The sequence below is a fragment of the Canis lupus genome, chromosome 2 (genome assembly GCF_003254725.2).
Source record: "Canis lupus dingo isolate Sandy chromosome 2, ASM325472v2, whole genome shotgun sequence".
Taxonomy (NCBI): Eukaryota; Metazoa; Chordata; class Mammalia; order Carnivora; family Canidae; genus Canis; species Canis lupus.
In genome coordinates, this window is record NC_064244.1 from 16,799,916 (window position 1) to 16,825,957 (window position 26,042).

The window sequence follows — 26,042 nt, forward strand, 5'->3', positions numbered from 1 at the left end:
AGTTTTATTTATTCATGAGAGACACAGAGAGAGAGGCAGAGACACAGGCAGAGAGGGAAGAAGGCTCCATGCAGGGAGCCCAATGTGGGACTTGATCCCAGGACCTCAGGTTCACGCCCTGGTCCGTAGGCAGATGCTCAATCGCTGAACCACCCAGGCATCCCTGAAGATATATTTTTTTATCTGATACACATATGTCGTAAATATTTTGCAAGTACATTCACATTTATTTTGTTAGTATTATTTTATGATATACAGAGGGTTTTAATTTTTTATGTGGCTAAATCAACCTCCAGAATTCTTGCTTTTAAAGTCATTCTTAGGATGGTCTTCACCAACATAAGAAATGGGCATATAAGAATTTGTGTTTTCTTCTTTTGTACTTTATTTTGCATATTTAACATTTTTAATCTGCATTCCATCTGGAACTTATTTTTATGAGATAAAATTCTAGCTAGTTTTCTTCAAATAGCAGATGTATCATCAACACTATGAATGATTCACCTTTTCACCAGCATCAAGTTATAAAGTCTTAACATATATTTAGATGTTTGGCATTTTCTATTCTGTTCCATTCATTCATCCGGCTTTTCAGCTATTAGTAAACGAATAATTTGTGGAAATTTAAGCTACATTTTTAATATCTAGAAGGGAAAATCTGTCTATTCTATAAAATTTTTCTCTTTTTAAGTTTTTCTTTTAGTTCCAGTTCGTTGACATATTGTGTTACATTAGGTTCAGGTGCACAATACAGTGAATAATTCCAAAATTTTTTAATTTGATCACAATGAAAAAAGAGAGACAGCATGTATAAGCTCAAAATTTAAAACCATAACGTTTTTATTGCATTGTGGAATACTGATAAACACGGGAAAAGTACACATTTTCAGAAAAATGAGTCTTCCTATTCACGGACAGAACCATCTTCCCAATTCAAAATCTCCTTCCAAGGTCTCTCATAAAATAATATAGGTATGAACTGTATACAGATATAAGTCAGATATTGCCCTGTATTCAAATAATTCTCAGTCTATATGTTGAGCAATTCTGGGAATTACTTCTCTCAACATGCACTTTTTAATAACATTGGTATAAGAAGATGTCCATTAAAAATAAATTACTATATACAGTTAATTTCATTTCTTTTCTCTTTTAGGATTTTATTTATTCATGAGAGACAGAGAGAGAGAGGCAGAGACATAGGCAGAGGGAGACGCAGGCTAGGAACCCGACTGGGGTTCTCAGGACCCAGGATCACGACCTGAACCAAAGGCAGATGCTCACCCACACAGCCACCCAGGTGTCCCCTTAATTTTGTTTCTACTACTATGAAAATCCGTTAAATCATGGCAAAACTGTCTGTAACGTGCTCCCTACGGAGGCAGCTCAACCTGGGTTTGATTCCTACTTGAACTCTGTCACTTAATAGTTATCATAACTTAATAGTTATGAACGGGTCCGAAGGCAGCTGAAGACGTTTTGTTGCTCCGTGGGCCGGAGTAGACCCCAGGTAAGGTTCCACGACCTAGGTACGTGCTGCGGGGCCACCAGAAGAAAGACGGCCAAGCGCCCTGGGTGGTCACCCAGGGCTCAGCTCTCCAGACTCAGGCCAGCAAGGTGAGCGCCTCTCCCCGTCCGCCCTGCCTCCTCCCCGCCAGCTGCGAAGTCCCTATTACCTGTTCATCTTGTCTCTATCATTCAAGTCATTTATCCCCAGCAACAGAATCCGCTGCACTTTCGCTGCGTTGCCCCCACTGGCAGCTTTGTGGATCTTTCTGAGATCTCCGACTCGGATGTGGTACCCGGGGCCCGGGTTGGCGAGTTTGGTACCATTCAGGCGCCGCGAGCCGGCCCTCCGCGGGCTGATGTTGAAGCCCAAGGGCAGCTCGCCCCTCTTACCCCTGAAGCTAAACATTTTCTTCATCGCAAAGCTTTCAGGCTTCACAGACACAGGTTTTAGCCGCTTCTACAGCTCAACACTTAGCGCTAGAAATAAGGCAAGCCGGCCTCGCGGCAACGTCCCAACAACTGAGCTCAAGGATTTAGAATCTTCCTACACAGAACAAATGTAACCCAGCAACGCTACTAAACACAAATGCGCCTGCGCGCCTCAGAAACTGCGTCACTGCGCCTGCGCACAGAGGGCCGGTGGCCAAGGGTGCCCAAAGCGCATGTGCAAAGCCCAAGCTCTCAAATCCCCGGATTCCTCGTGGGCTGAGCTGGCTTCCCTTCAGACGTTGCAGGGCGGCTGAGCGTTATGGAACATTTACAAAAGACTCTGGGGTGTGTAAAAGTAGTCTTCCGGGCCCTGAGTGGCTCGGGGTTTGAGTGCCCTGAGCCCGGATTCTGGGATCAAGTCCCACCTCAGGCTCCCTGCAGGGAGCCTGCTTCTCCCTCTGCTTGTGTTTCTGCCTCTGTCTCTCTCGTGAATACGGAAATAAAATAAAATCTTTTTTTAAAAAAGGAGTCTTTATATACGACTAGGGCTAGAGTGCATGAAAGCACGTTCCCCCAGAATACTTCCCTAACGAATGCTCTCCCTCAGTTTATTCCTCTTCCACATCCCTCGGGACCCCTGTCAGTCTCCATGGAATGCAGCGGATGCAGCCAACAGAAAACTGTTCTCATGGTCAGACGTGGCAATGTGTATCATCAAGTGCAAGCTCACAAGGGGAGGACAATTCACATTCCCTAGATGAAATGAAAACCCGTTTCTGCATGCCTCATAACCCTCCCATTTGGCCCTTTTGGCCCAGCTTTACGTTTACATTTTATTTTTATTTTTTTGCTGTAATTCGCCAATTTAATCTTTAACTTCAATCCAAGTTTTAGTTTGGAGTGTGGTGCAACATTTAAGATTTTTTTTTTTCTTTTTGAGAGAGAGAGAGTGGGAGAGAGAGAGAGAGAGAGAGAGGAATATGAGCTGAAAAAATAAAAATAAACAGAGGCTTAACCAACTGAGACACACAGGTGCCCCAACATTTAAGAACTGTTTTTAAAAAATAGTTATTTGCTTCTTCTAAATAATACGTCTTTTCTCACCTAGCTTAAAATGCCACTTTATCATAAATTCTGCTATGTTTTTCTGATTCTGTGTTTTACATCGGGTTCAATTGACCAGTCGTCTTGTCTCAGTACTCTACTATTTTAACTTCTTTATAGAATATGTTTTAGTATCCATTACAGGTGCATAGTTCCCTTCTTAATCTTCTTTTCCTGTATTCTCTTGGCGATATTTACCTCTACATTATTTGAAATGAATTTTTAATCACTATGCCAAATTTAAAGAATTCATGGTGAGAATTTGTAACTACATTAAAAGAATTAATATTAACAGAATCAATCTCCTTGAATCAGTGTATTTAGATGCATGTCGTGTCTTTGAGTTCAAGTCTTATTTGACATCCCTCCTTAGCTTCCAGAAGGTTTTTCCCTTATGTAAATCCTGAATACTTCTTGATGTATTTATATCTGGGCTTTTTCATTTTTCTACTGCAATGATATATTTTTCAATTATAACTTGTAAATGTAATTCTTTTTATGTCTGTGTAATTATTTGGCGAAAAGTGAAGAACTTTTAAGCTACATATTTGTTAATAGAATTTGGCAGATTTTGGTAGGTACTTAAGGAAGGCACAAATTGGACGGTAAAGATTTCACCAGAAAGATCTAGTATTGAAGAATCATATGATGCAGTTGACACAAAATCAAGTAAAATGCAAACAGGATGGGTTGTTCATATATACGTGTATGTGGCATACATGTATACTTATATGCTGTATACTGACTGTCTACAGAATCTCCTTTTAATTTGGTAATTGATCCTCTAATTACAATGGGACTATAGGTGACATTGTGGGTGACACAGATAGAAAAAAAGCAGGAGCACACCCATGACAACAGTTAATAAAAAACCTACCTCCAAACTCACAAGATTCCTACTACATTTTTTAATGACTTTAAGAATTAACCAAAGTAGGAGCCCCTGACTGGCTCAGTTAGTAGAATATGCAACTCTGGATCTTTGGGTTGTGATTTTAAGGCTCATGTTGGGTGGGGAGCCTACTTTTAAAAGGGAGAAAGTGGGGGCTCAGTTGGTTATGCATCTGCCTTCAGCTCACATCATGATCTGAGCGTTCCTGAGATCAAGCCCCTTGTCAGGCTATGTGGTCAGTGGTCAGTGGGAGCCTGCTTCTCCCTCTCCCATTGCTGCTCCCTATGCTTGTTCTCTCTCTCTCTCTCTCTCTCTCTCTCCTCTCCCAAATAGATAAATAAACTCTTTTTTTAAAGGAATTAACCAAAAAACCTAATGGCAACTACTGTTGCATAAGATGCACCAGCAAAATTGGGAATTGTCTATTTTTACAGAAAGACAAATGCATAGATATAAATGTAGGCACTTATTTTAGAGGCCATTTAATGTCATTTTGTGTGTATAGGTTGCATGATTTGACAATAAGTTGTTTGGAATGAGCAACCTAGAAACTAAGGGGGTAGGCATCTTCAGAAATTGCTGCTGGAATGACCTACAGAACTCTGGAGAGCACTAGGGTCCCGGTTAGGAGGTGGCTAGTTCCAGGACAGTTGTCTTCATTGGTGGAAGAACAATGAACAAAAACAAAGAAACAACATTTCTTGGACCTATTCAGCTTAGCCGGAACAAATGGTTTTGGTGTGTGTGAGTGATTTCAACTATGATCATCAAGCATTGGTCTCCTACAGATGCCAGCTAGAAAATTATCGTTTTGTCCTTAGAATTCCCCAGGGTGACTTATGAGACCAGTAAAGGCTCTCTGCAGTGACAATTGAATAGAAGACTCTGACATTTCCTAATGCAGCCTGCAATGAGAGGCAACAACATTACCAGGCTATAAGGAGATAAGAACTCCACACCAGGACTCCAGGTATGTTGAAGAATTTGGTTGACTGTAGTGTTTTTGTATAGATCAGAGATACTCAAAGGGAATATGGGAGTCCAACTCTGAGATTCTGTGCTCCTTGGTCAAATGCTATGTGGATCTCCCAAGACTTTCTCACAATCACCTGAAATCTAAGATATCCATTCCCAGACTTCTGTGGAAAATAATTTTAGATCTAGAACAGACATCCTCTGGAAAGTTCTTGATTAGAACTCCCATCCCCATCCAAGTCTCATGTATGCCCTGGTTCAACTTTGCTGCATACTGATTTGGTAGTTATACCAATGAAAATAACAAAGTGTTAGAGTAATATTTGTTTTATGACAAAACAACTGAGATATGAATGCCTTAACAAATCCCTTAGCTCAGGTTTTCCAATTCAAATTCAGGACTGTCATGAATGTTTTCTCCTTTTAAGTGTTGCCAAGAAATTCACCACACACTTTGCATAGGGGCACCTGGATGGCTCAGTCAGTTAAAAGGCTTCTTTAGCTCAGGTCAGGACTCAGGGGCCTTGGGGTTGCCTGCCTTGAGCTCCCTGCTCAGCGGGGAGTCTACTCCTCCCCCTCCCTCTGTCCCCACACCCACTTGTGTTCCTCACTCTCAAATAAATGAAAATATTTAAACAAAAAAACCCCACTTTTTCATAACTGGTTATTCATTCTTTTGGACATCTCTTCCCTTGCAGTCCACTGTATCTACTTAGGAAAACTGAAACTATATCATAATTAAACCTTGATGTGAATATGAGGGCTCCAGTGTGCTGATGGTGACCTGGACCACTGTATACTGGAGATCCCTGACCTGGGTGAACCACCTCAAAGGGTCTGTAAAGTTAAATCAGAAACACATAATGAAAACCTTTATTCTGGCATTGTGAGAGTCAGTGAGGGAACAACAAACATGACATTGCGGTATTCACGGAGTGAGGTGAGATTTAGTGCCACATTAAGGTGAGCACAAAGGGCCTATGGAGTAATGTAAAAATGAGGGTAGTGAGTCAAGGATGGATGCACCGGAAGAAGCAATATCAAAGCTAAAACTTAAAGAATGAATAGGGGTTAGCCAGTGGGAGGGAGAGAAGCACATTCCAAAAAGAAGGGATAGTGTATCAGTGAGGGTCCAAATAAGAGACAAACCACTTAGTAATTTGAACAGGGAATCTTTAACACAAAAAATGATGAACTTTAACAGGATCAACTATAAAGGTGAGAAAAGAAATCCAAATATCCTAGGGTGCAAGATTACCCAAGAAAGATTACCCAAAAGAGAGATTCCCAAGACTGGGATTTAGATCTCCTTGAAGGAGATGTCTGAACTGCAACCACTGAGTTGCCTTGGCCAAAGCTGGTCCACGCTACTCATCATGCAAGCAGAAAATATCCTTCAGGAGTGCAGGGAGCCCCGTCTGATAAATGGATGTGTAGAGAGTGTCAGGGCACAATGATCCCACCAACCGCCAGAGCAGTGCAAGGCCTCCAGTGTATCATATGCACATGCAGAAGGATGCAACAAACCCCTTAGGGATACAGCAGAGTGAAGGCTAAGGACTGGAGGCACAGAGAGAGAGTAGGGTGTCAAGAGCATTTGCTGGGGGCATGGTATCCTTCTTAGGAGGGCCATTGTCTGGAGTAGGGACTGCATGCTCTGGAGTGCACAGCTGGGAAGAGTACTTCTGATGCTGGTGAAGGAGGAGGAGGAGGAGGAAAAGGAGGAGGAGAAGGGAAGGAGAAAGAGAAGAAGGGAAGAAGGAAAGGAGGAAGAGAAGGAAAGACAAAGAAGACAAAGATGAAGATGAAGACAAAGATGAAGAAGAAGGGAAACAAACCAGAACATGGGCCAGGGCCAGTGCTCAATCTCCAGGCAAACAGGAACAACCCTCTGGGACACAAATGAGTTGAGGTTGGTAATTGGATGCACAGAGGCAGGACTCAAAATTCTCTGCCATTTGCTTTGCTATAATCACATCTTTAGCAACTTTGAACCCTCCTTCCAGTTAGTACTTTTGTGGTACACTCTTCAGACTTCTCTTTCCATCTTTTAATTACTATCTCATCATAATTTATTAATTCTTTGTATAAAACTTTTACTGTTTAAAATACTATGTTATATCTGTCTTCTGATTGCACCCAGACTAATATAGAGGCCAGGGAGTCGCACTATTCAGATTTGTCTTCAAGAGCATCTAACATACTGAGCACAGTTGAGTTGTAGGTCAAAAAGTAGACAGCTGCTACATTTTCATATTCACTGTAGCACTCACACCAAGGCCTTGTGTCTCTGCTAGGCTGTGTCCAGCTAGTGACTGAGCACAGAAGGTTTACTAAAACCAAGTCATTTCTGTCTCCTATAGGGCTTCTCTACAAGAAAGTTTCTGATGGAGACTCAATATCAGAAAACTCCAAGGGCCTGCACTCTGATTCTACAACAGGGACTTGCCCTAAGATCCACAGTAAAACTTTTCTCCACCACTGACACCATGGATATCATAGGGTCTACTGCAACCTATGACAAAACAGTGGCGCTCCTTAAACACAGCCTGCACCTGCTGCACAATTCATCTGCTCTGAGACCACTGAAGTCTTGCATTCTTTAGTTTCACCAAGGTGTATGGATGAAAGGAGTACTCAGTGTAGGACAAGGTTAAAAACCCTTGTACCATGGACATGGTGGATTGTTGTGGAGGCCTCTCTTGGGTATATTTAGCAGCACTCCTGACACTGACCCACTAGATGCCAGCAATATCCTCAGTTGTGAGGATCAAAAATGTCTCCAGATGAATCTATTGTTAGCATAGTGTCTATAGCTAATAATAATGCATTGTATACTTCAAATTTGCTTAGTAGACTTTATGTTAATTGTTATTACCAATTAATTAATTAATAAGGGTGGGAGGAAACTTTGGGAGGTGATGGGTAGGTCTATGGCCTTAAGGTAGTGGTCGTTTCACACAGGTATATACTTATCCACAAACTCACTGAATTCTATACATTACATATGTACAGTTTTCTACATGTCAAAAAAATGTCTCCAGACACTGCCAAATGCCCGCTGAGGTGTAGAATTATTCTACCACCACCCCACCCCCAACTCATTGAAAATTAGTGGTGTAAAATATGCTACCTCCAGAACCAAAAGAGGTCTTCCAGTTTCTGCCTTTGTGAAAAGGTATTCAAAATGTGGCCATTTTTCTTTCACTCCTGTGTGAATATCCTGGCATGCCCACTAGATGCCTCAAAACCTCCCTGAAATGTCAATTCATGTGGTCTTGCCAAGAGCACAAAGCATTATAGCTACTTACTACTTATCATGTCAAATTAGCATGGTGTCAATATGATAGGCCAATGAGATATTCTGGGGATGTTCAAATGGTCTAGTTATATGAGTTAATATAGCCCTGAGACAAATGAAATGACCGGACACTGTCTATTCTACAAAAATATGAACTATTTCTGATTCACTAGCGGAATAGAAAAGAATGCATTTGCCATGGTGAGATACCATGTACCTGATGTCTTATTAATCTTTTCTGGTGGCGATAAGAGGTGCACGATAACTATGACTGGAACTTCTATTTGATTAAGTTTATAGTAACTACAGATACTTGCCACAATCTCTCTAGTCTCTGAATGGGCCAGACTAGTGAATCAAGCAGAAATGTGATAGAGCTCACCAGCCTTTCATCCTTTATCACTATTCCACTGCATCTCTCCTAGCACTATCACTTTGAATCTCTCCCAGCATTCAGGGTTGTTTTGGTTTACTCTTTCAAATGAAGGGTTGGAGACAGTTTCAGAGGTTTCTGTTTGAACTTTTTAAATTTTTGAAAAAATATTTTATTTCCTTATTCATGACATACACAGAGAGAAAGGCAGAGACATAGGCAGGGGGAGAAGCAGGGACCCTGTGGGGAACCTGATGTAGGGTTCAATCCTGGCTCTGGGATCATGCCCTGAGCCAAAGGCAGACGCTCAATCAATGAGCTACTCAGGTGCCCCTCTGCTTAAACTTTTATACTATGATAGCTCTGATGACACAGGTCAAATATGTAATGTGGGGGTCACTCCCACTGCCATGCATATTAGTTCTAATCATGCACTCAGAGACCTGGGAAATGAGCACTGCAGTGTAAGTGTGCAGACCTTATGAGTAAAACTTTAAATTTTTATTTGCTTTACTTCAAGGTATTCATTAGTTCCATAGAAATTTTAGGCTTGTTTGCCCTAGTTATGTGAAACATGTTGTTGGATTTTAATAGGCATTGCACTAAATTTGTAGATTGCTGTGGGTACTATACACATTTTAACAATAGGTGTTCTTCCAATCCATGAGCATAGAATGTCGTTCCCCTTCTTTGTGTCATCTTCAATTTCTTTCACCAAAGTTTTATAGTTTGTCAGAGTACAGGTCTCTCAAAATTTGGCTTGTTATTTTTTAAAAGATTTTATTTATTTATTTATTTATTGGAGAGAGAGAGAGAAAGAGTGTGCAAGTAGGCAGAGAGGCAGGCAGAGGGAGAAAAAGAAGCAGGTGCCCCACTGAGCAGAGAGCCACATGATGTGGGGCTCCATCCCAGGACCCTGAGATCATGACCCAAGCCAAAGGCAGATACTTAACTGACTGAGCCAGCCAGGCGCCCTTTGGCCTCAGTGTTTTTTGTTTTTTTTTTTTTTTTTAGGTTTTACTTGTGTATTCATTAGAGACACAGAGAAAGAGACAGAGACACAGATAGAGGGAGAAGCAGGCTCCATGGAGGGAGCCATTCAATGTGGAACTCGATCCTGGGACCCCGGGACCATGCCATGAGCCAAAGTCAGATGCTCAACCGCTGAGCCAGCCAGGTGCCCCTTGGCCTCTGTTTTTAAAAAAGTTTTAGTTATCTATTTTGCTTTCACCTCTCCTATCCTGTGAAATATCCAGTAAAGGCCCCATATCTTAGTTCCCATAACTAAGTGTGACAGGTAAAGAATTCTCTGAAATGTTTGAAAGCTAATTATACAAAAGTTAACCACTGTGAATTATCACCTTAAACCTGTCAGAATGGCTAGAATCAAAAACACAAAAAAACAAGTGTTGGTGAAGATGCAGAGAAAAAGGAACCCTCGTGTGCTGGGGATGCGGACAGAAATTGGTGCAGCCACTGTGAAAAACGGCATGGAGTTCCCTGAAGAAGTACAAATAGGAATACCACATGATCCAGTAATTCTACTGCTGGGTACTTACTTACCCAAGGAAAAAGAGAACACTAATTTGAAAAGATATATGTACCCCAATGTTTATTGCAGCATTATTTACAACAGCCAAGATACGAAAGCAACCTGTGTCCATCAACAGATGTATAACACACACACACATACACACACACACACACACACACAGAGGAGTATTACTAAGTGATAAAAAGAATTAAATCTTGCCATTTGCAACAATGTGGATTACCTGGAGGGTAAATGAAATAAGTCAGACAGAAGTAGACCAATACTATATGATTTCACTTATATGTAGAATCAAAAAAGCAGAACAAATGAACAAACAAAAAGCAAAAACAGACCCATAAATACAGAGAATTCTGTATTGCCAGAAAGGAAGTGGGTGGGAGACTGACAAAATGGGTGAAGGGAAGTGGGAGGTTCAGAATTCCAGTTATAGTAAGTCACAGGGATAAAAGTACAGCATAGGGAATATAGTCAATAGTATTGTAATAGCATTATGCAGTAACACATAGTAACTGCACTTGTGGTAAGCATGGGGTAACAATATGGACCTGCTGAATCACTATGCTGTACACCTGAAACTAACATAACATTGTGTCAACTATACTTAAATTTTAAATAAACAAACAAACAAATGTTAAAGAACAAATGTATATGTTATTAGTGGGAATATTACTCCCGGAGCGATTGAAAGATTAAAAATTATAAAATTCAACTTTTTCCCCTCCACAAGTCCTGCTTTATTTACATAGTTTATTTACATAAACTAGCAAGACGTTAAAAATCGTCAAGGGCACTCAGATACCCAGGAAGAGAAACTGCTATAAAAACAGTCCTGATAGCTGTGCCTCTATTTCGCTACACAATGCCTAATATTTTCTTTTTTGTGAGCTCCCACTCCTGGACACTCCTCTGCAGGGCTCCGTGGCACTCTCCAACGTTTAAGTCTTTAGCCTGCCAAGGCACAGACTCCCAAAACAAGGAAAGGCCTAAATGACCAAGAATAGGAGCTATCTCCTGCCCCTGGAGAACCAGCTAAATGGAGTCTGAGTCATCCAAGCAGTCATCTCAATGCAGGCATCTTACCAACTACCCAGATGAAGCTCTGTTATTGATCTGACAGCCAGTCCTACTCCACCAAACCCTACACATACATGGGATGGGCAACCAAGAATTAGGAAAAGAGGTGGAGCGATGACAAGACCACTATCTTGGGCCATTCATCTATATACTTCAGAATCTCCCTTTCCCCTATTATTTGAGAGGATCTAAGCCACCTTCTGTAAGTTGGGGTAGAAGTCGGTGATATCCCATTCCTATTTGCTGTAAACACTCTTGCCAGTGGCTCAAATGATTTTAATGTTTCTCAACAGAAACCCTGAAGTATGCTAGTTCCTTCAATTAAACCAACAAATAAAAAAGCTGCTCAGGACTCTCTGGAACCCTCTATTTTAATATACCTTTCTAAACAACACCCAATATCTTGTGTCCTTCGTTCTTGTAATTCATCTGTATCTATCTTGTCATAAACCCCAATATTCTGACATCTTTTCTAACACTCTTATTCCTATTCAACCAGTGTGGTTCTTCTTGAAACGTGCCCTCCCCTGCTAATTCCCAGTAGACCCACTCCCTATCTTTCTATGGTTAAAACATTCACCTACAAGATGAGAAAAAGAGGGGGAAAAATCTAAACTTAAACCTCATTTCTGTCACGGTATCAAATCCAAGCAAGTCACTTTAATCCCTTTTGAGTTTCAAATTCTCCACTTCAACAACCACTTGGTAAGGATGTTAAACACGGGTTACTGTGCCAGGGGGTATTTTGATTAACGCATCTCTAAATTCTTTAAAACAAAAAAAAAACAAAAAACAAAAAAAACAAAAAAACAAAAAACAAAAAAAAAAAAATAAATAAATTATTTAAAACCCTGAAATTCTATCTGCTTTTCTTTTTGTCTGTAGAAAAATGCAGAATACTTAGCTGGCAGAAATGGAAAAAAGTAATGGAATAAAATAAACACCAAGAAAATTGGAGAAGAAAATTAACAAAAAAATCAAGTAAAGCCTATAGAAAAGTCATGGAGAAAAAGAAAAAATTCTACAAAAAAAAAAAAAAAAAAAAAAAAGAAAGAAAGAAAGAAAGAAAGAAAGAAAAAGCTTCACAGAATTTATCAAATGTGCCAGCCTAAAGGGGGAAATTAGACTGAGAAGTCAGTAAATAGACAATTGCTTAGAAACATCTGTTAAATAGATGATACATTTAATTAATGTAACATGGTCTATACCTAGATTACGTATCCTTCACTCTCAGAAAAATCATTCATCTCAAGGGGAGCAGACGGCACTAAATCTAAGAACTCGCCACACTAGGGCTTGCTTATGTAAAAGGGCTTGCTTACTGTGGCCATAGGTAACTGAGATCCACTCCAAAATCTTTGACAGTAAAAACAAGAAACTAGTTACCACTGCAATAATTACCTCTAGTTATTACTAGTTGTGTCCAATATATTAGGAAAATGCTTGGACTAGCCTGGTTCTTAGGAAAACTCTAAATCAGAGTTAACACATAGTGAAATTCGACTTTCTGAGTTGATCTAAGATCTGTATCCTAATTCCAGTGCTGCTGAGGACAAAGGAATGGATGTGGGAGCCACACAGGCTAACAGTCAAATCATGGGTCTGCTACTCATTAACTATGGAATCCTGGGTCAATTAATCCACCTCCCTGAACCACAGCTGACTAGTTAATAAAAAGTAGGCTATAACAGCACAGCTACTTGGTGAAACTATTGCAATGACTATATAACACATATTAAGCACATAATATAGTGTCTAGCCCAGAAGAGAACACTCAACAAATGCTTTTCTCTGCACTCCCTTAGTTAACACATAATTTTTAAAAATCCATAAAAATCCTACCTGCTTAAAGAGTCTTCTTCAGAATTCTTATCCACTAGTAAAGAAAGCAGCAAAAAACATTTTAAATCAACAGTAGAAAAATACAGAATATTAAAAGTGTAAGACCGATGATGACTTGTTGAAAAGTATTCCTTTGGACCATACCTGGAAACCACACCACAGTGGATATTAATTGTACTATTGGTAGGCAGTTAATGCATTAAGAAATCTCATTTTCTCCTCTATATTTACCAAATTCAAGAAAAGAATTCTAGTTATCAGAATGTGATACCTACAAGTGAATGTTTCTAATGACCATTATTGTAACCAAACCCCATGAGACTGACAGGAAATGGTATCATTAGCAGAGTCATTATCATAAAGTGACAATGGCAAACTTAAACAGTATGAGTTTTCTGGACTTCCACTACTAGGAGCAGTTAAAACAGACTATACATATTTGGCTGGAACACAGCGGAACTTCTCCAGCTTTTCAGTAGAGACTGTTAAGTTCAGGATGAAACACCTCATCACAAAGTTCAGCTCAGCTGAGGCCATGCTCCTGGGGTCCTGGGTGGAGACCCTCAGGGAGTCTGCTTTTCTCTCTCCCTCTGCCCTCCCACCTCACTTCTGCTGTCTGTCTATCTCTCTCTCAAATAAATAAATAAACTATTTTTAAAATATTTTCTTGGGGATCCCTGGGTGGCTCAGCGGTTCAGCACCTGCCTTCCGCCTAGGGCGTGATCCTATAGTCCCGGGATTGAGTCCCACATCAGTCTCCCTGCATGGAGCCTGCTTCTCCCTCTGCCTGTGTCTCTACCTCTCTCTCTCTGTGTCCCTCATGAATAAATAAATAAAATCTAAAAACAAAAAACAAAAAACAAAAAACAAAAAACAAAAAAAAAAAAAAAAAAAGGAAAGGAAAGGAGAGAAAAAATACTGCCAACCGAAAGCTGAAAAGGATACAACTGGAATACTGATGACATCACTGAACCATCAAAACAATTCTGGTCCCTATTGTTTTAGTGCCTATTTGGTTTTTTTAAAAAGATTTATTTATTTATTTTAGTGATAGCATGCATGCAAGTGAGGGTATAAGAGTGGAGGGGAGGGGCAAAGAAAGAGAATCTTCAAGCCAACTCCCCAGTGAGCACAGAATCCAATGCCCAACACAATGTGTGTCTTCATCTCATGAGATCATACCTGACCCACCAAGGGTTGATGCCTAACTGACTAAGCCACCCAGGTATCGCCATTATAGTCACTATTAGAAGTCACCTGCTAGGGGATCCCTGGGTGGCTCAGCAGTTTAGCACCTGCCTTCGGCCTAGGGCATGATCCTATAATCCTGGGATTGAGTCCCACATCAGGGTCCCTGCGGGAGCCTGCTTCTCCCTCTGCCTGTGTCTCTACCTCTTTCTCTCTCTCCCTCATGAATAAATAAATAAAAATCTTACAAAAAAAAACCAACAACAACACAAAGATAGCTCTATTCTATTATGAGCACCTTTAAAGACCAAAACTCTATTTCATCTTTGTTTCCTATAACACGCAAAACCAAAGCCAACCTACAGAATTTCTGTGATAGAGATCCACTAACTTAAAGGTTTCTTCCCACATTTCAAACCATACAATGTACTAGGCCCCACATCTAGGAAGCAATGTTAACATCTTTGTTACTGGGAACCATTTTTGTGCTTTGATTATAATTTGTTGAGCCCAAGTTGCCCTATTTGAATATTTATGATGATAATCTTTTAACTAATGGCAGTAGAGTATCTTATTCCTACAAAATTATGGTATTATTCAACAAACAGGAGAAAACATTGTCTTTATTAAGTCAACAATTCACATTTTGACTTAAGAGAAATGAAGTTACTAATAGTGAGATTGTGTTGATATAACATGTAAAATAATGTACTCTTCTCACTTCTCAACAGGCTTCCGTACTATAGTTACATTTTAAAAAAACAACCTCATTGGTACTGCTGCACACTAAGTTTTGCAGTTCTTATTGTTTGCCATTTCTATAAAGTACCAGCAGGGTATTGCAGAGTTCCAGTTTTAAGGATAGTTCCTTTTTAATGAGACAAATCACTATGTAATAATATTTGCGAAGTGAAATCTACTTGTAAAAATTAAAAGATCCATTTTTATAAGAAGTATAATTTTTTATAATGTTTATAGAGGAAACATAAAACATACTAACTTAAAAATCTTTTTTTCCTTATTTACACAAAGATACTATGTGGGATTTTAGGTATCAAAACTAATAATAAGGGACCTGGGTGGGTCAGTGGTTGAGCAACTGCCTTTGGCTCAAGTTGTGATCCAAGGTTCTGGGATTGAGTACCACATCGGGCTTCTGCACGGAGCCTGCTTCTCCCTCTGCCTATGTCTCTGCCTCTTTTTGTGTGTCTCTTATGCATAAATCAATAAAATCTTTAAAAAAACTAAAATAACGAATTTTTTTCAGACAATATTGCCTCATATCTTATATTTCCTACAATTAACTTCTTAAATAATTCTGAATCCTAGACTATTAAGAAAGAAATTAAGAAAAAAATACCCATGCAATTTACACATTGGATTTCTTTTCTTTTTTTCATTGCTCTTTCATTATCAAAACTTCCTTACTCTGACTTCATCTATGTTAGGACCACCATATGTAATTCACTCTAAAAAGTCATACCTAGATTGTGACTTTGTGAAGAATTTTCAGGTTTCATTTCTTCTTTATGTTCAGAAATTAGTTGGTGACTGCTACATATAACAAAGAGTGATAAACAATGTTACTCTTTTAATACTGATATGAAAGACATTTACCAAATGTACCAAATTCTTGAGTATTTCAAACAATATCAGAGTTAACATCAAAACTTAAATTACCCAATAGATACTTAAAATTTATAAGTTCTAAAAACTTTTATTAAGTATGTAATTATAATTAAAGGAGAATCAAAAGTAAGATCAACTAGTCATGAATTGAGGGCATTATAGCTCAGTAAACTAAGAGCTTGCCATAATGGAAAGTGTCTCAAACCCTGAAGTCCTAGCTCTATAACCAACAGCTATTTGTTCTTGGACCAGGCACTTCTCTTCCAGTCAAAGTCTTCCTCTAAAATAGGAATCTTATTGTCTTAGTTTACAAGGTTGTTAGAGGAGGATTTAATGAGATATTATACCCAAAACATGGCCTCTCAGGAAAGGTGATGCCCACTACTCTGGGAAGGGCAATATGAGACCTTCCATGACCTAATAAGAAAAGGCACTCCACAGGATTTAAAGCAGGCTTGGGGTATAGATCTAGGAACAAGGGGGAAAGCAAAGTCCAGTCTCTTCCTGTAGCATTATTTGAATGTCTTTAACAGCTTAGAATGGTCACAACTAAAATCTGCTAGCAGAAAAGACGAACAAAATCCTCAAAGGATAATTCATCATGAAGGTCTGGGCTAACATATGGTTTCCACATAAGGTTTTTGAGTGTGAAGGAAAGGGTGTATGGGGCTAAAGCCAGGAGTCCCAGCTGCCAGAACAGCACGCCGGTGCTTTGGAATAGCAGCTGAGCACATAATCATATGTAATAAACTAAAAAAGGTTGTAAGTTTGAAGTCTAAGTGTGGATCACCATGAGGACTGAGGAATGAAGATCAGCAAGGGCATCCTGGGAGTAAAAGTCAATCATGATCAGAGTGCAGAACCAGTTTCAATAGTGATGCTGCAGGAACAGAATCAAAGGAAACCACAGAATGATGAGCATGTCCTTTTTTCCATCCAAATGGCTTATGAAGGAGGAATGTCTCTCTGGTATTAGGGAAGCCCTTATGTTCTTGGAAAATTCAAGGGGGGAAGTATAGGCCATAACCCTCAAGGAAAAGTATAGAGTTTTCTACTGAACTGAACATCTTAAGACACAGGTAACTAGTTAGAAAAAACAGATAATGAGGTGCCTGGGTGGCTCAGTACATTAAGCATCTGCCTTTGGCTCAGGTCATGGTCTCAGGATCTAGCCCTGTGTCAGGCTCCCAGCTCAGCAGTGTTGGCTTCTCCCTCTCTCTCCGCTGCACCTCCTCACTTGTGCTCTCTCTCAAATAAATAAATAAAATCTTTTTTAAAAGCACCCAGATGTAACATTATGTGTACCCCACGCAGAAGGGTTATAGTTGGAATGAAACAGATACAGTGAGGATCCCTAAGGATAAAGGTCTCAAGAGTCCTGACATAAAGAATCCTGCACCCATTGCTACTCCTAACTAGTCTAGCCTTTTGCTTTGTTTCTGGGTGATGATAGGCTCTAACTCACTGCCATCCCCAAACTACCTGAATCAAATTATAACTTCTCAGCTGTTACATAGAAAGTAACAGTATTTTACCATATTTTAAACCCTGGTATAGTAATAACTAGCATTTTTAAGTCATTTTCACTTTATTTTAAAATTTTATTTACTGAATCATGACAGACTTACAGAGAGAGAGGAGGCAGAGACATCGGCAGAGGGAGAACCAGGCTCCTTGCAGGGAGCCAGATGTGGGACTCAATCCTCAGACCCCGGGATCACGCCCCGAGTCCAAGTCAGATGCTCAACAGCTGAGCCACGCAGGTAGCACAGTAATGACTAGCATTTAATGAAAACACTTATATATTAAAACTATTAATAATAGCATATTCTTCTGCAGTCCATCCATATACATCTTAAGGAAACCTTTCTAAAGAGAAGCCTGAGTATATTTCATGGTTCATCTTTTACATCATATTTTATAGCAAGCTTGAGGACCGTTCTAAAATAACAGAAAGATAACTTCATCCTTAAGAACTCAGAGTATTTAAGCACCTAATTTGATATATTTTATCAGGGTAACATCTCACTTGTTGCTACAGAATTGACCACTAACATGTTCAAGTGTTCATCTTTGAAAATTACCCCCATGGCTAAAATGAAGGAACAATAAAGAAGCCTATTGTTCCACATGAGTATTATATTAGAAGTTGCTAATTTAAAATCCTTTGATGAACAAGAAACTATGCTGAGATCACTTGTCTCAATAGGTGAGGGTTTTTAAAAAGAATTCTCCATTTTGCAACACCTAGGTGGCTCAAAGGTTGAGCGTCTCTGCCTTTGGCTCAGGGCCTGAGTCCCACATCGAGCTCCCTGCATGGAGCCTGCTTCTCCCTCTCTGCCTGTGTCTCTAGCTCTCTCTGTGTGTCTCTCATGAATAAATAAATAAAGTCATTTTAAAAATATTCCCCATTTCTTCCTTAAACTGATACAGTGTACCTCCAAGCCACCTGGAGGCCAGGTCAGTGTAAAAGCTATTTACAGGTTTAAAACAATAATATTAATACTACTACTAATAAAACAGACATAGTTGCAGTTAATGATGCTAAGTTAAGCATGTAGTAGGCACTAAATTAAATGCTATATATATAAAATATTATTTATACACAACCAGCCTTGAAGAATATATTATTATCCTCTTCTTCATATCTGGAAATGAATGCATCTGGTGATGGTAAATAATGTTTCCAAGGTCACATATCCAGCAAGGAGGCAAGCTAGGAATTAAACCTAGTCTTCTGTGAATCTAAAGCCCATCTCTTTTCTCTTTATCACCCAACTATGATTTCTCCTCATTAAAGTAAAAGTCTATTCAAATAAAGTTCTCTTTCATCCTTCTACTGATACCAATTAAAAATGAAAATAATAAAACATACAGGACATGAAAAATAAAAACTGATGAACCCATAGTAGCTGGTAATGGTAATTAACCACTTCAGGATCATCTAACAACATCAGTATTCTTCCACAAAAAGTAATAATGCAAAGAGTCATCCAAGAAACAAAACAACTCCTATTAATGCTTAATATGCATCTTTTAAGGAAAAGTACGAAGTAGAAACTTAAAAAATATTAATAAAAGGGTTAAGAGGTCCAAAATTGTGTTATAAAATAACTAAAAGTTGGGAGTCTACACTATAAAACTAATATTAATATGAAACCCTTTTAGCTAATATAAAATCATAGGGCAAAAAAAACTACTGCAAATGACATCGATCAATTTTACAAAGGATTCTGAACTCTGCTATACACTGTTCTTCACGTTGGCCTGTCAGAATAATTGCTTTCTACCTAACTGATCTCATGCCGACATTTTTACCACATAATTATAAATTAATCCTCTTGCTACCAAGCTAACCTTTCCAACTTGAGAAATTGTTAAGGTTTAAAGAAAAAAACATAACAAAAAATACTGTACCTTTTAACCTTATCAACTGCAAGTATATTTGCTCCTTTTCCTACTAAAAATTTCACCATTTGCTCTTTGTTTTCATTTACAGCAACTAAAAGTGGTGTCAGGTCATCCTGTAAAAGTGCAAAAACAACTTATAATTTACAAAATTACATATTTGCATACTGAATTGTAAAACTTCTAAATGATCCTCTAAACTTAAACATATAGAAAGAAATAAAAATAGCCCCTTCCTTCTCATCCCTCTGTGATTTTGCTAGCTTCTCCTTCTTTTTAGAACACTCCTTTCTCAGGGAGCCTGGGTGGCTCAGTTGGTCAAGTGTCTGCCTTCAGCTCATGAGCTCAGGTCATGATCCCAGGGTCTCAGGATGGAGCCCCACCTTGGACTCCCTCTGCAGCAAGGAGCCAGCTTCTCCCTCTCCCTCTGTCCCTCCCCTCCACTTGTGCTCTCTCTTCTGCTCGCTCGTTTTCTCTCAAAAAATAAAAATTTTAAAAAGTAAAATTAAAAAAATAAAATAGACCTCTACCTCTTCAACAGATGAACGGCAGTCATTCTACAAACTCACTTCAAACGTTGCCTGGTTCCAAGAATCTTTGCTTCTATCACAATATAGATCATGGTATACTCTAGTTATTTTATTTCACCCCATTTAACCAAGAGCTTCTCAAAGGAAGGGGTTATTTTTTTTTTTATCTCTGTATCCCCAATCTCTAAAACATAGTAGTAAATACTTAAAGTATTTTATTGATTTTAATGAATATCTCTGGAGTTGTGTTTCTTATATTCCAAAGAATATATACTTGCAAGAAGGTACATACTGTGCCCCAAAAGAAAGATTCAGTGATCATTTGTGTTTGAGAAATATTACAAAACTGCACTATATATCTAGCAGAAAAGAAGTCCTAAATTTGCTTATCCCCATTTGACAATACCTTTTTGTAGCAAACCTTAATATTTGAGAAATAAGAGTTCCCAGGGGTATAGTTTTAAGAACTTTCCAATAAAAGTGAAGGTTTTCTCCAGGTTGTACAAACTTGCTTGATTCTGTTCTATCAGTGGTATGGGGAGCTCAGATGTCAACATAAATCACTTCTGCTCCAAATAAGTCACTAAGGAGATGGACTCTGAATGAAAAGAGAGAGGTTTCAGGGCACCTGGTTGGCGCAGCTAATTGAGGGACTCTTGGTTTTGTTTCAGGTGGTGATCTCAGGATCGTGGGATCAAACCCTGCATTGGGTTCTGGGCTCCCCTGGGTGCTCAGCACCAGGTTTGTTTAAGATACTCTCTCCCTCTGCCCCTCCTCCACCCCCACAAGACTGTGCATGTGTGCGCTCTCTCTCTGAAATACATAAATCTTTGTAAAAATTAAAAATAAAAATAAATAAAAATAAAAGAAACAAGATTCAAATGAACTTTGATTGCTTAATACTAAATAATCCTTGGTTAAGGAAGGCACATGATGAGATGAGCACTGGGTTTTATACTTTATGTTGGCAAATTGAAATTATTTATTTTTTAAAGATTTATTTATTTATTTATGATAGACATAGAGAGAGTGACAGAGAGACGCAGAGACACAGGAGGAGGGAGAAGCAGGCTCCTTGCTGGGAGCCGGACGTGGGACTTGATCCAGGGACTCCACGATCGCGCCCTGGGCCAAAGGCAGGCACTAAACTGCTGAGCCATCCAGGGATCCCCTGGCAAATTGAATTTAAATAAAATTTTAAAAATAAATCAATAGATCCATAAATAAGTAGTCCCTGAAATTTCTATTATAAAATGATTAATTTTTATCTTAGCTGTTATAAAGCTCAATATGAGATTTTAAAATTTTACCTTTTTAATTTAAATTCAGTTAATAACATATAGTGTATTATTAGTTTCAGAGGTAGAGGTCAGTGATTCATCAGTCTTATGTAACACCCAGTGCTCCTTCCATCATGTGTCCTCCGAATGTCCATCACCCGGTTAACCCATTTTCCCACCCTACTCCCTCCAGTGACCCTCAGTTTGGTTCCTATAATTAAGAGTCTCTTATGCTTTGTCCCTCACTCCATCTTTTTTTATTTTTTCATCTCTTCCTCTATGATCCTGTTTTGTTTCTTAAATTCCACATGTGAATGAGATTATATAATTGTCTTTCTATGACTGACTTAGGATATTACGCTAAGGAAAATAAGTCGATATGAGATTTTATTCTCAATTATAATAATTCTGGGACGCTAATGCATATCTACTTCTAAAAAAAACCTGTTTGTATTCTAGTTTCCACTATGATTGCTATTTATAATTATTTTATATTATAGGCAAAATGTAAATCAGAAATAAAAATATAATGGCTTATCAATAAAAATTCCTTTTTTTTAATCAATAAAAATTCTAATACTGGATGAGCACTGGGTGTTTATATACTGGCAAATTGAATTTAAATAAAATATTTTAATAAAGCAAAAAATTCTAATACTGATTTATACAGATTATTTTTAGCATAATCAAAGCTACTAAATTATTTGCATTTTGGGGGAATAATACCAAGGAGGAAGATAATACTATCTGCAATATGCATAATCTAGCCAACTAGAACCAGGATTAACCACAAATGGCTTGCAGATATTCCAAAAGGAATATAAAAAACAACTTATAAAGTCTAATTTGGAAAATTCATTCCTGAGGGACCTGGGTGGCTCAGTGGTCGAATATCATGATCCTGGGGTCTTGGGATCAAGTCCTGCATCAGGGTCCCCACAGAGAGCCTGCTTCCCCTCCCTGTCTAGGTCTCTGCCTCTCTCTGTGTCGCTCATGAATAAATAAATAAAGTATTGAAATAAAAAAGAAAAAGAAAAAGAAAATTCTATTTCTAAGAAATTAACATAAATACATAATATATATTATAAATTAATATGGATTATCCTGAAAATCTTGAAATCTTTATCAACATATACCATAAACAAACACTTGTAAAACAATCAATGTGATTCATCATATCAGCAAGAGAAAAACCAAGAACATATGATCCTCTCATTAGATGCAGAGAAAGCATTTGACAAAATACAGCATCCATTCCTGATCAAAACTCTTCAGAGTGTAGGGATAGAGGGAATATTCCTCAACATCTTAAAAGCCATCTACGAAAAGCCCACAGCAAATATCATTCTCAATGGGGAAGCACTGGAAGCCTTTCCCCTAAGATCAGGAACAAGACAGGGATGTCCACTCTCACCACTGCTATTCAACATAGTACTGGAAGTCCTAGCCTCAGCAATCAGACAACAAAAAGACATTAAAGGCGGGGGGGGAGGGGCAGAGGAAAAGGGAGAGAGAGAATCCACCAGTAGACTGAGGTTGGAGGCTGAAGCAGGCTTCAATCCCAGGACCCTGAGAACGTGACCTTAGCCAAAATCAAAGAGTTGGTCAGTTAACCAACTCAGCCACCCAGGACCACCATTTTTCCTATAATTTTTATTATCTCCTTCCTTCTGCTGGCTTTAGGTTTCATTTGTTGTTCTTTTTCTAGCTTCTTTAGGTGTAAGGTTAGTTTGTGTTGAGATTTTTTTTTTTTTTTTTTTTGCTTCTTGAGGTAGGCCTGTATTGCTATATATACTTCCCTCTTAGAATCACTTTGGCTGCATCTCAAAGGTTTTGGACAATTGTGTTTTCATTTTCATTTGTTTCCATGTATTTTGAAATTTCTTCATTTATTTCCTGGTTGGCCCACACATTGATAGTACGATGTTATTTCACCTCCATGTATTTGTGGTCTTTTCAGACGGTTTTTTGTAGTCCACTTCTAGTTTCATAGTATTGTGGTCAGGAAAGGTGCATGGTAGGACTTCAATCTTTTTGTACTTCCTAAGGCCTGTTTTGTGGCCTAATGTATGATCTAGTCTAGAGAATATTCCAGATCTGTATTCTAATTTCATTTATTGCACTCTTCATCTCAGATTCTTTTTAAACTCTTCTATCTCTGTTGTAAGGGTCTCACTGATGTCTTCCATTCTTTTTTTTTTTTTTTTTTTTTGAGGTCTTCCATTCTTTACTCAAGTCCACTGAACATCCTTATGGTCACTGCTTTAAATCCTCCACCAGGCACGTTATTTCTCTCTCTCTCACTTAGATCTCTGGCCCTGTGGCATTATCCTGTTCTTTCATTTGAGATAAATTCCTCTGTCTTCTCATTTTGTCTAGGTCTCTGACAGTTTCTCTGGGTTAGAAAAGCCAGTTATGTCACTTGTTCCTGAAAGTAATGGACCACTGAAAATGGTCCCGTAGTGCCCAGGGCCTGGTGCTTGAGGGAGGGTCTCCAGGGTGTGTGGCATGCACTCTGCTACTGGGTTCTGGCTCCTCTATCCCTCAGGCCAGTCATCTGAGAGATAGGCTCTCAGTATCTGCTGTGGGCAGTGTTTGGTACTTGGCCTGAATCTAGCAGGTTTGAACTAGCTTGCGAAATGAGACCTGTCACACTCCACTGGAACTGAGACCCTGCAAAACTCTGGTCGGGACACATGGTGTCTGCAGGGGTTTGTACTGGTCTTCTGGGGGAAGGGCTTGCTGTGCTGGAACTGAGGCAAGCATGATTGAAAAGGGCAGTTCCCCTGGAGTGCAAACGGGTGGTGGCTGGTGTAAGCAAGTTAGGCAGCTGGTGTCAGAGTGGCACTGATTCCCACAGGTGGCTCTGTGTTTGTGCTCAGGGCCAGGGGAGGGAAATGGCACCAGCCAGCTGGTTCCGTTCTGTGTGCCTCTCTCCAAGTATAGTGCCCTACACATTCTACCGTAGCCAAGCCCAATAACCTTTAAAATTCCAGGCTTTAAGACCTCCATAGTTGCAAGAACTCAGGAAATTCAGCCACTCTCCTTTTCCAAGCCAGTGGCTACGTGCATTCCCAGGTGTTCTCTCCTGCCCTTCGCTGGGACCACTACTCCCTCCCATCTGCTGCAGATAGGATCTCTTTCTCTTCTAAACTATATCTCTGTACTTCCGACTTTCTTTAAAGTGGCCTATCCTCTCTCTTTAGTTGTGACCTTTGTTCTGTCAGTATTCAGGTAGATTTCTGGGGTATGTAGGATGAGTTGATAGGTATCTAGTTGTATTAGTGGGATGAGGTGAGTCTAGGCTCCTCCTACCCTGCCACCATCTTCCTTTCTCTAAGACATTTTTTCTAAAGAATCCCTTCAATTACAAATTATTAAAACTAGACAAGAACTCCTCTTTTAAATTTCCCCTCATGTTAGGGGAGAAAAACGACTGGCAAGCAGAGAGACATGTGATTTGAAGTATAACAGCTGAACAACTAGTAAAAGTTTAATAAGCAAAACGGAACCTTTTATCTGAATTCAAGTAACTGCAATTCTAAAAGAAAGAGGCAGCATTGAGTGCTTTTAAATCAATAATCTTCATTCTCCCTTCATCAGTGATGAAATAAGGAGAACGTTATGGAATAATTTCTAATCTTTTCATTAGCGAAACAAATGTATTGTCTTTGGCACACTTAAATTAAATATAATTTCTCCTTTATCTTACTGCAAGCTTATTTTTCAGGGGAGGTAGTAAGACTATCTCATCTTTATATGTACTAGAATGCTTCTCCATATCATATAGGTTCACTTTGAAATTTTTTTGTGATTCAAATTGCTCGCCTACTATTTGTCTCTGATAATTTGATTATTTTTAAAAATATTTAATTTATTTATTCATGAGAGACACACACAGAGAGACAGAGGCAGAGACACAGGCAGCGAGAGAAGTAGGCTCCATGAAAGGAGCCTGACATGGGATTCAATCCTGGGTCTCCAGGATCAAGCCCTGGGCTGAAGGCAGTGCTAAACCACTGAGGACCCGGGCTTCCCTGATAATTCAATTAAATGCAACAAGATATTTTACAGGTGTATTCTTGACATAATGTAATGAAATGTTTATTCTATTAATTATGTATTGACCTATCAAAGTACAGCTATGCATATCTTTCTATTTCAGTAAAAGAAGATGGATACAGGCAACTCTGTTTTCCAAGAATGTAGGATCTGTGCCAAGAACGGGATCGGCGCCAGTCTTGTATGCACAAGAACCAGGTCAAAAGAGTATCTAATTGTGAACTTTAAGATGATGGATTAGCAAGACTTCCAAACAGGAAGGCTGATAACCCAGAGTTAATCCTTTATATCCTAGATGGTGAAATCTATGGGTGAGTCTATGCATTATAACAAGTTAATAAAACACAACGAAGTACATAGTAGACAGTGGATCCTACAACCAAGACGATGGAAATGGATGCGGGAGGCACTGAGTGAGAAACTACAGGTATTACTGGAGAAGAGAAACGGGACTCTATCTTTTTGAGCCTGGCTTCTCATTGGGTCAGGTAGTCAGCAAGACATAAGCTGGCAAAAGGCTCCTTCAAAAAGTATAAGTCTCTACAGGAGTAAAGTTAGGTTCTACTACATTGACTTATTACATAATTGTAATATAAATGAGTGGTAATTTGCAAGAGGACTAGGAAAGAATTCTCATAAAATTTGATTTGGTAGTGGCCTAAGGATAGACATATAGGTCAATGTATTAGAATTGAGAATCTAAAAATAAACTCTCAAATTATGGTGGATTGATTTTCAACAAGGGTGTCGAGACACTAAAATGGAATAAGAATAGTCTTTTTAACAAATGGTACTGAGACAAATGGATATCCACACACAAAGTAATAAAATTAGACCTCTACCTCACAACATATGTACAAACTTAACATGAAATATTAAGAGCTAAAATTA

General features: G+C 39.0%; 2 protein-coding genes across 3 annotated transcripts in view; both read right to left on the reverse strand.

Annotated features, from left to right (window-relative positions):
• Window positions 1–26,042, reverse strand: part of LOC112674605 (ankyrin repeat domain-containing protein 26) — a 140,713-nt gene that overhangs the window by 112,961 nt on the left and 1,710 nt on the right. Inside the window, exon 1 of one of the 2 annotated variants that reach the window (XM_025470969.3) lies at window positions 1,677–2,096. The exons of the other annotated variant lie outside the window; for it this stretch is intronic. Coding sequence (XP_025326754.1) covers window positions 1,677–1,924 — 248 coding nt within the window. The 5' untranslated portion in view covers window positions 1,925–2,096. Of the gene's footprint in view, window positions 1–1,676; window positions 2,097–26,042 lie in introns of those variants that run through there. 2 annotated transcript variants of the gene reach the window in all.
• Window positions 10,334–26,042, reverse strand: part of LOC118353980 (ankyrin repeat domain-containing protein 26-like) — a 52,352-nt gene continuing 36,643 nt past the window's right edge. Inside the window, exons 7-10 of the mRNA XM_049100385.1 lie at window positions 19,289–19,395; window positions 15,726–15,796; window positions 13,055–13,088; window positions 10,334–10,358 (exon numbers count right to left, since the gene is read on the reverse strand). Of these exons, the coding sequence (XP_048956342.1) occupies window positions 10,355–10,358; window positions 13,055–13,088; window positions 15,726–15,796; window positions 19,289–19,395 (216 nt within the window). The 3' untranslated portion in view covers window positions 10,334–10,354. The remainder of the gene's footprint in view (window positions 10,359–13,054; window positions 13,089–15,725; window positions 15,797–19,288; window positions 19,396–26,042) is intronic.